Source organism: Tinamus guttatus, unplaced genomic scaffold (assembly GCF_059628265.1).
Source record: "Tinamus guttatus ecotype Peru unplaced genomic scaffold, ASM5962826v1 Tinamus_guttatus_pri_ptg000602l, whole genome shotgun sequence".
NCBI lineage: Eukaryota > Metazoa > Chordata > Aves > Tinamiformes > Tinamidae > Tinamus > Tinamus guttatus.
This window is the reverse complement of record NW_028289136.1, coordinates 480,529-493,553: the sequence shown is the minus strand read 5'-3', so window position 1 is coordinate 493,553 and position 13,025 is coordinate 480,529. Positions and strand designations below refer to the sequence as shown.

Sequence of the window (13,025 nt, the reverse complement as noted above, 5' to 3'; positions counted from 1 at the left end):
GCAATAGATCAACTGAGGTACTGAACTATCTTTGCCATGGAAAACACGCCAGTTATCTGATAGAGGTAGTGGTTTTGTAGTCTGAGATACACGGACGAGCTGTCAGATAACCATTCTAAATGTTCACATGTGTTCTCTTTGTCTGCAGAAGACAATAGCATTACATGAATGAGAGCATTTTTGATGTGAATTGCCTCAAATTAATACATAGATTGAGTCATGACAGTTATCACAGATCAACAGAAAATGGGTAACTTTTCTTCTAATCTCTCAGTTATCTCCTCAATCATGAACCAATTCTCTTTCTGCACTTTAGCTGAGAAAAAAAAAAAATCATTTTCCTATAGAATTTTTAATTCGTTGGCTCTAGGACACCGAGGCAAAATACAGTTTGATTATTTTCTCCATATATACAATTGTTGTGACCAAAATATTTTCAGTTAAGGCAAGTCTCCAAGGGACAGCAACACTGTGCCAACATCATTGCCTGATTGATAGCACAAGCCATGGGTTACATTAGTAGTCAAGATTTTTAAAAATCTGTGAGGGGAGCTGATGGCCTCGGCTAGGGAGGCTCAAAATGCTGCTCTTCAATAGGAAGTGGCCTAAGGTGTCCAGCATGTACTACTTGTACTTCACAACAGAGACATAGCTTAAGTCTACCCCCTCTCCCCAGCTTTTCCTCCTTACTGGATGCAAGAGGGAGTTTTCTTTTCCCACCCAGTCAGGAAACTTCTTTTACAAGGGGAGGGTGAGCTTTTTTTCCTCGTAACTCCTCTTAACAAAGGAAGGAAATGGCAGTGCCTCCCTTTTAAAAGGAGAAATACAAACAGACGAGAATGTGAAAAATAGAAGTGATGTATTATAGCTGTCAGGCTCTAAACACTTTTTCTCAGGCAAAAGAAGAAAAACATGAAGATACTCAAGAAAATACTAAGCAGCATGCCTTATCTTGCCAAGAAAAGGTTAGTACTACAAATCCATCCTGTTGAACAAATTGGGAATAAGCCATTAACTGGAAAGACTGAATGTGTCTTCATCCAATCACTTTGTTAGCAAGCAGAATATGATACTAATATCTTAATGTGGCTGAAGGAAGGTCAAGATAAATGCACAGAGCCAGATATTTAAGAGGAAACGGTGGAAAACATGACTCCTGAAACCCACAGAGATATTTATGAATTTTCTACACTGGCATAGCGTTGTGATAGATGAAATGGATTTCAGTAAAGGCTATATAATTTTATGCTGGTGCTATATGGCTAGAGAGGGAACTGATCATAAACAGATCACCAAAATGTATGATATAGCTACTACATCAGCAGAACTCATCATATCTGTAATCAAGGGCATATGATTGCATAAGGATCAGCTGCAAGGACAGACAATTCAATACTCATGCTACTGCTTAGAAAAGCTTGATATCTTATGTAGCAACCACATTGCAAATGAAAGAATCCAAAGTGCATATGTTCATTTCCATGGAAATGGTTTGCATTTTTGTTCTATTTAAAAGATTACTATCCTAAGAATTTTTCTTGAAACTGCTTGTGAAATTGCAACATTTAAGTCACCCAGATAGGATGCTGCATTTCAGGGTATCATACGAAGTTATTTCGGGTCAGTGATGGCTTCCCGTTCAAAATTGTGTGCTCATCAACGCTTCAGAATTTCTGAATGTGAGTACTCAGCATTTTCTAAAAGTCACTCCCTATAAAGCACCTCAGATTAAGCATTCAAATGTTAAGACATGGACCATCATCAGAATTTTAAAAAATGATATAAGTCCTATCTCTTTCCTCTTCCTGAAATGCTTCTCTACTCCCAGAACTAGTGTTTGGCACTTCTAATGTTTCTGTCTCACAGAAAACATCTGTCTCAGCTGCCTTCTTCTACATGATGGGCAGAATGCCTTACCTAAGGCAAGGTTTAAGATCACACAGGATAAGAACTGAAGTTCATCATTCTCTCCTGTCTAAACTAAGACCCTTATTTCCTTTATACGCCATTTTGTTTGTAATGATTACTGATTTTTTCTATACGCCATTTTGTTTGTAATGATTACTGATTTTTTCTATGCTATTCACTGGAGATGTAATCTGATTACAGAGCTGTTGTTCAAACTTCCCTGTGATAACTACAACTAAAGCCTTGATATCGTTGTTTAAATTTGTCCATCTGAACATTATTTATTATGATAAGAGTCTTTCTAGACAGGTTTGATGAAATCAACTGAAGATGAGAGCCACAAATGAAGAATTTAATCAAGATTAATGACCACATTGTTAAGGGCTGACAAGGTGGATGAACATAGTGATGCTTTCATCTATTAAATCTTTTGATTCTAAAAAAATAACTGAAATTATGGCCGCAGTTCTGTTTTGATGAGTGAGAGTGGGCAAACTTTAACTTGATGGATTAAGCAGATTTTTTCTTAACACTTCTGCCCAAAGATAGGAGATGAAATCTACCTGCAAAATTCTGGGGTGATACGCAGAGATCCTGATGCTGTAGAGATCTTGGATTTAAGGTCCGTGTTTTTGAGAGAACATCAGTGTCAGAACAGTTGATTATTAATTACACAGAGGAATCTGAACCCTTCAGCCTGTGACCAATCATCATTGGTGGGACCACCGCACCAAGCAGTGCGAGACAAGATGGGAACAGGTCTATTCAAAAATGGCCATAACAAGTTCTGAAGGTGAAGAGGAAGGACTGCGGTCTTCAATCTTCTTCTCTCTATCCCTTAGGACAATGTGAATTACTGAGCAGAAGATATAGTTAGATCATACTGAGACAGTGAATTGCATCTGAAATTTCAAAATGTATTCAGCCACCCTGCAGCACTGCAGTCCTTTGCTTTACATTGACTTGCATAGGAAATCATAACTGAAGTAATTAATCCAGAACTATGTGGAGAGTTTTGAACTTATGGAATCACAAGGTAAAATGTGTGTCAATCTGTCCCCAGGGTTCAAGCCCCTTTGACTGTTTCTGATATCTGTGTGATTCTGCATTTCTATGATCTCTGAAATAAAATCTATGACAATCTCCACCATTAATAGTCATTCTTCTTCTTTCACAGCATTTTTGAGCGGTGGCTAAGAAGACACAGGCCCCTGCGAGAAATTTACCCAGCAGCCAATGCACCCATTGGGCACAACCGAGAAAACTACATGGTCCCTTTTATCCCTCTTTACCGAAATGGAGAATTTTTTATTCCATCAAGAGAACTGGGATATGATTATCAGTATCTGGAAGAACCAGGTAACATTACAATTCAAAGTAAATGTCAATTTATATATATAATATTTTATATATTATTATAATTCATTATATATATATATATAATAAACATTACTATATATAATATATATTTATAGTTTTATATATAACCAATATGATGTTATTCGAAAAGCGGCAACCAAAAATTAATAACTGTCATCAATCCTACATATTCTGTCTATGCTGTTTGACTACACAGACTCATAAAGAACAGAGTCTGACCCAAAAAGTCACCTTCCGATCAGCACTAGGAAGAAAAGAGACTGGATTTTGAATCTGCTGTTTGCCCAGCTCAGGTGATACCGTGAAACATAAATGGAAACCAGTGGATTTTTCAGATTCTAAACTTTGTTTGAAGGGCAGGCAGATCCAAACTTCGCCTTTTTGGTTTACAAATTTGATCTCTTAAATACCCAGAATAAAATTCACCTCTATTAAAGCACAGCACAAGGTCTGTACAGCAGTTTAAACTAGGTGATCCACTGACTTTGTGCTTGCTCTGTGGTTATTTGTACATAATGCATCTGGACCACTTTTTAATTGAATCTCATCAATTTTGCATTGTTTACTGGCAATTTTGATTTGTGTTGTTATATTTTGACTTCAGTGTTTCATACATTCTCTCAAGCACAGACTGGACAGGGAGCTTTAGCTCCTGGGGAACCTCAGTTAGACTCAGGTCTTGTGCTCAGGGCAGAGGACTTCATAATTCATAATTCACTTTGGTAGCACAGTTATCCTTCTTGTCTAAGAGAAGGGTTAAATTCTATTAAAGATATGAAGTCATCTGGAGCAGAAGCTTTCTTAGATACTTTGACCCAATCCATTAAAAATACGGTCTATTGGAATAATCAGATACATATCTGGTGCTCACTGTTTTCAAAATCTATCCTGGATATGAGTTGCAGTTATCATCTTTGCAAAGCATCATTTCCAAGTAGGTTACTGGCATGTTTGCTTTTCATGTTTGAGGTAGAAAACCTTCTGCAAAAACATCTGTTCAATTAAAAGGCAGTTGAGAATTGAAGATATAGTAACTATATAGCAGAAACAGCAGAGAGATTTTAGGAAAATCTGCATTCTTGTTGCTTTTTTTTTTTTTTTTTTTTTTTGTCTTTATCAGATGGTAACAATGCCCAGGGCACCTCTGCTGTTCTGAAGGAGTTTGCTTAATGAGGGTGCATGGATTCTGCACACGTGATAAACTGTCTAAGTGTGCATTCAGCTTATTCATTTAATTCTACAGTTAAGTAAAATCCAGCTTGTGATTTAGAGCCATCCAGCAAACTCATTTTATGACTGATTATTTTATATGTAAGGAAAGGAAAACTCTAACTCACCTGGATAATTGTTAAGGCCATTTCATAACACAACACAGAGACAGAAGTCAGTCTTTCTTCTAGCTTGCTATATACAATTTGACTAACCCCATTTATTCAAACAGAAAATAATTTCAAAATCACTTAAAATATACTCTCAAAATTAATACTTTGCTTTCATTAATAGTTATCTTTCCCATTTGTTTACATATCCATATTTTTATTTTTGATCACAACTAGAAAAATACATACCTAATTTTAATGAAGCAAATCTCATGATATGATGTAATCATGATATGAATGGTTTTCATACCATCAAAAATTCCAAATATCATGAGAATCAGAAATAATGAGAACTGAACTGATATTGCAAAAGCAAGCAGTAAACTTGTTACCATTTAACAATTTAGCTCTGTTGCCTCCTTCATTCTTCCTGGGCAAGAGCGAACATGAAGGGCTCAGAAAATGAAATTCTCATTAACTCCTGCCCATGTTCTTAATATAGGAAAGTAGACCCTTAATTATTTGAAAGATCAACACAAAGACTGAAATTCAGCCTCATTTAGAAGGCCCAGATAATACTTAGATGTTGCTCAAGCTCCTGTTAAATCTCGTTGAGAGGAAGAGAGCTATTTCTCATCCAAAGAAAAATAGTTTACCAATGGAAAATGCTCTAGAATTTCAGATGCGGATAAGGATATTTCTCAATATTTCAGTTCCTAAGCACAGACTTTCCCTGTATAGGAATGCTAGCTGCTTCTTAAGAATAAACAGGAACTTCTTAGTACAGGAGCTGAAGAAGGAGACCTGCCTCCAATGTACTCAAGGCAGAACAGAAACTATTGGTCTGTGCATGAAAGCCAGGAACTATGAGACATGCAGAAAAAAAAGTCAAAAAAAATGAGAAAAATAACATCAGTGAAGATCTGGGGGTGATGAGCATAGGTAGAATTTCTGGAGATCTTTCTAATAGGGAGGAAGAGGAAAGACAGAGGAGCGAGAATGGATAGGTGAGGAATGAACAAAGAAACTAGGTTTTGCTTGATTTTAAAGCAAGTGACTGGGAAAAGCAGCAATGGCAGTTCTGGGCTAGAGCACAACAACTTTGTAGAGGTGAAAGTGTTCCAAACAGAACATTATGAGCCTGGTTACAAGAAAAAAAAAGTGGGAAAGGATCCAACAAGAAAATGGTATTTTAATGCTAAATTAAAATGTTTTTCTACCCTGGGGAAAAAGTTGATGCCTGAAGCCCTTCTTTCTACTGAAAAGCAAATCAGTGCAGGAGAGTATGTGGATTTTTAAATTGTAGCTTCATGTATTTTCATACATATGACAACCCTGAAGTAGAAGTTGTTATAAAAATATACATGGAAATCCATCCATCAGGAATCAAAGACATGTCAGAGTCTAATTGCCTGGGTGCTGATCTGAGCAGAAAGTGAAGAAGCCACCCAGCCCTCCCTGACTTGTAATCCATGAACTGTAAAACTAACAAACTGGCGTGTCTTGCTGAGGACAAACATCTGCTGGCATCCTTAGAAAGTATTTGGAAGACTAATTGCACCACCTAGCAATGGCTGTCAAAACAATACTCTATTGCAAGAGTTATTCCAAGCATTTGCATTTAAGGGTATGGACTAAGTCTTTTTTTTTTTTTTTTTCTTCTGGATATAGGAACAGATAAAACCATAGATACAGTCTGACTTTTCCACATGGGTATGATGTGATAACACCTGTATGTGTGGCTGGTTCTTTCTCATTTTTTGAAGAATGGATTTTAAAAATCACTTTTTTGATTGTTTGCTTTCTCCTTTTTTTCCATTGAGACCTAGCAAAAGATAACTATCTTTCTATGAGGTATTAGCACCCTAGTAGCACGTAATGTGATGGTGGCGTGTATCACATATCCTATAGCCAGATCTCACCTCCTTTTTGGGAGATTCATATAGGCAGACTGTGAAAGAGCAGCTATCATGTGCAAGTGTTAACTCAGATTATCCAGCAGCTATGACAGCAAACAAACAACAACAAACTGTGTTGCTCTATAAATATACCAAGAATATTTGATTTATCCCCTTTCAAAACACCAAAATAATCCATTTTTGTCTATAATCCACTCTGCAAATGTGTCAGTGTGGCCAGTGAGTGGGTGTAAACGCACAGCAATGCTACTGTGCAGAAGTAACAAGCAGGGATTACTCCTGCCAACTCATCTCTGAGAAAAAATGATTATAAAATTTATTATAAAATGCCTTATTCTCATGTTTTCAGTGAGATATGATAGCCATATGATGCAGGGGATTTTAAGGGTAGGAGTCATTGCTTCTTGTGTTGTCCACCTTAGATTTAAGACAGGACTAAAAAGGAACAGCTTAAATTTACAACAATACATGGCTCATTAAGACTCACTGCACAACATCTCTTGCTCTCCAAAGATAGAGGACTAGGGCCCACCATCTTCTGCAGACTTTCTCTTGTGTTAATGGAAAGTCTTAAACTGTAAGAACACAACGTTCTGAAAGATATTCCAAACAGGAGAGTTTCCATACGGGTAACTCCAGTGTAGTGCAAAGGTCGTGTGAATTGCTCCTCACTGCAGGAACAAGTGTTAGGATAGACTGAGGATCTTCATAACTTGAAACCAGGGCATCTTCCAGGGCAGGTGACTAAAACCACATGTTCATTTCACTCAAAAAATGGCTTCCAGAGAGCAGCTCTCTCTTCTACACTCTGTCTTAGCACTTTTTCCAGGTAGTCATCAGAAAAACATCACTGCACTCATGGCTCTTGCCCTGTCAGAGACTAAAGTATTATGGCAATGGAGTCCTCAAAATCCCAGTTTGCAGGATTTCTGCGGGGCAAACAAGCCTGGGAACAGCTGTAGGTTTACTGTTGTGTTTGGGTCACGTGTTTACAGATTGTAGGAAGCCCTGGGATACTCCATTCCCTGGCACCCCAGAGTAACCATGGTAACTTCATGATAGAGACACCAAACATCTTTTGCACATCAAGCAGAAGCAGAAAACAGGCAGTCAATGCCAGGGGGTGGCTATGGTCTTCGAGCAAATTACAGTAACTGTGTACAGAGAGCAAGAGAGAGATATCTTTGACAGATTATATTTTATATATATATATATATATATGTATATTAAAAAAAAAGGGATTAGATTAATCCCTTCTGAAAGGACCAGTCATGAATTGTGACTTCCCTGTGTCGCAAAGTCATGCTATATTTTACCAAGGAAAAGATAGTCAGAACTCCAATTAATCACGATAGAGGAGAGAGATGGTTGAAGGATAAAGTATGCTTTTAAGGAGTCGCTTAGAAATCCCTCATATCCCAGATGAAGTTCTGCAAGGAGGAGAACTTGGTGTTAATGCTCTTTTTTGAGCACCTTTAAGACAGTATCGAGTTTCTCTCATGTATCAGGTTTCTGTTATCATATGCATCCTCCATTTTGTTTCTAATTCCATCTTGTTTATAATAAAATCATAAAAGTGGTAGGTTAAAAAATGTTGAGGTTACAATGTCAAGCATGGAAAATTAAGAATTCCAACATTAAATTTGCCTGTACAATCATAATTCACCCTCCAGCCTTATATATATAAGCATTATGTATAAGTATATACTCTTTTTCCACAGATTTCCACTTCACACATTGCACAGCATAGACAGAATTCATTAAGAATCAGATATCCAATTCACCTTAATTTTGGTTTCTTTTTTTCTCAGCCAAGTTGTATGTAGCCAAATGTATGATTTATTGCACACTCTTAAAAGACTATCCTGAAGATGTATCTTCCTACACTTTTTTCTTTGGTGCCTACCACTGCAGAAGCTGAGTCCTGCAGAAATATTAATTTATATTCGTGGTACAAAGGATCTGACTGGCTGGTGATGTCCTCATTTGGTAGATGAGAAATTATGAGGTGCCTTGTATACAAAGGCTTCTGGAGTCCATTTTGAAGTATTAAGAACCTATTTTTAAAATAATTCTTAGTGTTATATAGCATTAGTGTTATATGTCTACCGAGGTCAGAAGCAGAAGGCTGACTGTGTAGACTGTGGCAAGTCCAAATTCAGAATACAAAACTGGAAAATAAGAACCCCAGAAATAGAAAGCACATTTCCCAAAAGCAAAGCAGAATTGTAGAGGCAAAGCAAACTATATTCAGGCTAAACTGGTATCTCAAAGGATAATTCAGACATCAAGTGCTAAGATTATGCAGCTTTTAGAGTCTCAAACCAATAGCATGTTTTCAGAGAATAGTGCATTCAAAAGCTTGTGTTCAGAAGCACCATGCTTCAAGGAGTTGCATGGGATCGCTTTTCTTGACACCACCACTGGGAGATGGGCAGGGAGACATTCTGGGACAGCACCACACTAAATGTCGTTGAGCACATTTACAGCAGTCCAGCTACACAAATGCTGTTCAGAAGCAATTGAAAACCTTTCCATAGGTGTCCCTTTTTCTTGTTCTACTAGCTAGCTGCAGATAGTAACTGGGAGATGTGTATTCCAAATCCAGCTTGGTCTAATTGGATTCATACTTCCATTTCTCACATACCATCCAGCCGACTCTGGGGTGTGCTGTGAAGAGGTCACACAGTGAAGTGAGAGCCCTCTATGAGAAGTTGTCTACTGTCTCTCTCAGCCCAAGAGCCATCAAATGAAACAAGCAGGTGGCAAGTTCGAAGCAAGGGAAAGAAGGTGGCTCTTCACACAGTATATAGTTAAGATAAGGAACTCCTTGGTCCAAAAAATTGTGACAGAAGTTTAAAGAGCAGCTGGACAAGCTGATGAAAATAGTAAAAAAATCTACTAGAGACTATTACATACGAGGACACGACCAATATTTTGGGAAATCCCTGAGCTGCACATTGGTGGAGTCTGGGAGAGTATTTTGTGAAATGGTCTGGATATGCTTGACCTGCTCTTAAACTCTGCTCTCGTACTCTGCTTTGGTTGTTGCTGCTGGAAGGATGCTGAATTAGGGGGACCTTTGGAGATACTGCACAATCTGTTCTTGTGTTATGTTCTTACCATTTTGATAAAACCTTAAAGAATACTGTGAACTCTGGTCCTGTTTGTAATAAAAATGGGGAAACATAAACTCTAAGGACTAAGAAGATTTGCTCAAAACTATTTGTGAACTGTGGGCATTTGTTACCAAATGTAGTGTCTTTTTCACTTTGAGTTTTCTGGTATTAGCCATTATATAACTGCCAGTTACCTGTAAATTACATAAAATAAAAGGATGTTTCTTTTTCTGCTTTTTTTTTTCCCCCAGAACTTGCTTCTTTCCAGGACTTTTTAACCCCGTATCTTGAGCAAGCTCGTCAGATCTGGGCCTGGTTAGTTGGCGCAGCTGTGATCGGTGGCATAATTACTGCTCTGCTCACAGGGATTGCTCTTGCCTGCAGGAAGAAAAGAAGAGAAACTTCTGCAGAGATACAGCCCTTACTTACAGAAAGTGAAGATTACAATAATATGTCTTATCAGTCCCATTTATAAAGGCCTCCAGTAATTCAGCAGTGTTGCTAAGGTGCTAATCAAGCCTGCAGGGTTTGATTCATGTTTATGAACATGTTGCTGAGGTGTGCCGTATAAGCACGCTGGACCGTACTGTTAATCACGTCTTTTGTAACCTCCAGTGTTGTAGTATATTGTCAAATTCATCCCTTATATTTCCCAGCTCCAACATAAGTTACCATATCACCCAAGGAACCATGTATTTCTTATGCAATGCTTGATTAAATGATATTCCTGTGAAACCAGACTGTATACACTGCTTTTTGCTTTCTTACAATTGCAGGCTGAAATCCCCCAGCCTGATGCACATGAAGAAATGTGCAGGGCACAGGTGGGTAAATGGCTCCAGCAAGAGGTGCCTGACTGCCAAAACGGTGCTACACTGTGTTGTACAGAGCCATTTGATTTAGTGAGAGAAATGTGCTGTACCTCTGAGTAGAGGGAATGATCCATAGACACGTTTTTCTTTTAAGGTGGAAGTACTTCCCCTCCAGCTCCAGTAATGTCCTGTTTACCCTTGATTGAAGGCCATCAACAGCAGGAAGCAGGCACTCAAAAACCACTTCTCACTTGTTTCAGGCATTTTGGTTCCTATTCTGCTATATTTTTCTTCATTTGTCTGGTGTGCTGAGGATTTATTTAGGAGAGGAAATCTAGCCTCACTGCTTTCTGCCTCTGTTCAGTTTGGCTTACAGGTGCTCCAATAAGTAAGAATATGCTCATATTCTGTACAACTAATCCATATGTCACAAAACAAGGTATCTAATAGTATGATGAGTCTTAACCCAAAAGAATATCCCCTTTTGGGGAATGGTGACTCTAAATGGCTTTTAATAATTCCAAAGCACCCTGTTAGTAAGAAGCATAAATTCACAGTGGTCCTTAAAATTAGATGTACCATTAGTTTGGTTCAGAGAAAAGATATCACTTCCTGGTCATCTTTTAAAAAATTGACAGATCATTGAGGCTAGAGGCATGACATTTTTCCTGCAGATACCTGTTCTATTCATGGCAATGTTGCAGTCCTGGCTCATTCCAAGTATTTTTGGGGGCTGACATGATAGCGTTATGTTTAAAGTGACGGAATGAGCCTTTAGGGACTGAAGACCCATTCCCAGAACAGATAGAGGATTTCTGTGTTATTCTGCCACCATCTGCCTCAGTTCCTACCATTATATAGAGGATATTAATACTGCTTCTTCTCACAAAACTTCCAGAAACACTGAGATATGCTTAGGCGGCTGCAGTGAAGAGGATAATGAAAGGGCCTAAAGGGGGAGGAACATTCCTTTACTAGTTAGAGAATTGAAATAAAAATAAAGATCAAAAGTGGTGCAGCCCACCATGTCTCAGGCTAATGGTACTATATTCCACAACCACCCTTGCCGGGCTGCCCTGTGCTGCCACCACAGAACGCTGTCCTCATGACACCTTGGGAGCTGGTGCCACCATGGCCTTGCATGCGGCTCACCCACGCACTGCAAGCACCTCAAGGATGGTGAGGAGCAGTTATGTGGTGAAATAGCTGAGGAGAGAAGGCGAGTGGAAAAGAAATGAAAGACATGGCACCATCTGAAAACGGGGGAGAAACTTGCACTTTGACCCTTGTTTTAAGCACTCTTTCCTAGTGAAAAGTGCCATAGAAACTCTCAGATGAGCTATTTTCTCTCCTGCCTCCAGTGAGCATTCTTATGGGGCAGTGAGAGGCTTCACTTGTATATTTTTTTCATTTTTATATTTTTTCAACTGTATTTCTAGATGGATTCACTTCCACATTAGGGGATTTGCTTTAGAATCATATTCTGTTCTATAGAAAGAGCAATTCTCTAACGAGCAGAGGAGGTGTAATACCTTGGGGGACTGGCATGATGGCTGTGAAGGGTCCTCTGAAAACAGATGTTTGTATAGGGGATGTGCTTCTGTGCTTTCTTACATCAAAGCATTAATATCCACACACATCTTTCTCCTGATGTAGAAATCCTGTTTTCCATGAGTCAGCACAGAAATCCGCAGCCTCCCAGCCATCCGTGACTGAACATAATAGTCACATAAGCAGGCAGAGGGGGACATGGGAATAAAACCATCAGCATATTGAACCATCAAGAGAAGAAAGGTCACAAGCTATACCTTCAAATCCAACCATATTCCATCCACAGGATATAAGGGACTGTTTTCTGTCTGATTAAATCCTTCTATTGTGCTGATTAAAGAAGGCATGGGCTGAAATTGCCTCCAATGCAGAAAAGTGTGAAAGGTTTGGCTACTTCCCTGCGTGAAAGTCTCCATGCCCAGACTGCAAAGGGCCATTTCTTTTCCTGCAGTTCCTGACTGATGAGCTGATATACTAGCAGCAATGCTATCCAGCATCTTAGAAGATATGAAAAACAAACTGCTTATAAAGGACTTGGTGTGCTTGGCACCGAGGCATCAGAAAAAGGGAGGAATTATATGATGATTATATTTCAAATGGTCATCTCAGATATTATATAGCAGAATATTTTGTTGGCAGTAATAAATACTATCAACGAAAAAAACTTATTTAAATTTTGTCTTCTTAAAGCTTGATTTTCTTTAAAGTCAAAGATTTTTCTTCTGTGTGTTTGAGGGATCTACTCATATTCTACATATAGTAGCTCTTTATTTGATTACTCTGGACTATTTCTAATAGCTAATTAAAGTGTGAGGAAAACGGGAGGAAAATGGGAGTCCTGACATGCACATGGACAAAAGCTGTCATGCTCAGCGATTTTTCTTAAAACTTTACTTTTGTCTTTGGTAACTGTAGAACAAGACTTGGTTAAAATATTTAGATTATGCAGTTGTTGTTCTGTGGAATTCTTCTGAACCAATCCAATAAAAGCTACCAGAAGTGTTTCAAAGGAAAAAT

The 13,025-nt window shown here is 38.4% G+C and overlaps 1 protein-coding gene across 1 annotated transcript in view; it reads left to right on the top strand.

The window, feature by feature from the left end:
- The window catches only part of TYR (tyrosinase), a 48,922-nt gene extending 38,764 nt beyond the window's left edge, over positions 1–10,158 (top strand). The window contains exons 4-5 of the mRNA XM_088534983.1: positions 3,086–3,267; positions 9,897–10,158. Of these exons, the coding sequence (XP_088391109.1) occupies positions 3,086–3,267; positions 9,897–10,120 (406 nt within the window). The 3' untranslated portion in view covers positions 10,121–10,158. The remainder of the gene's footprint in view (positions 1–3,085; positions 3,268–9,896) is intronic.
- Positions 10,159–13,025: the final 2,867 nt, after the last annotated feature.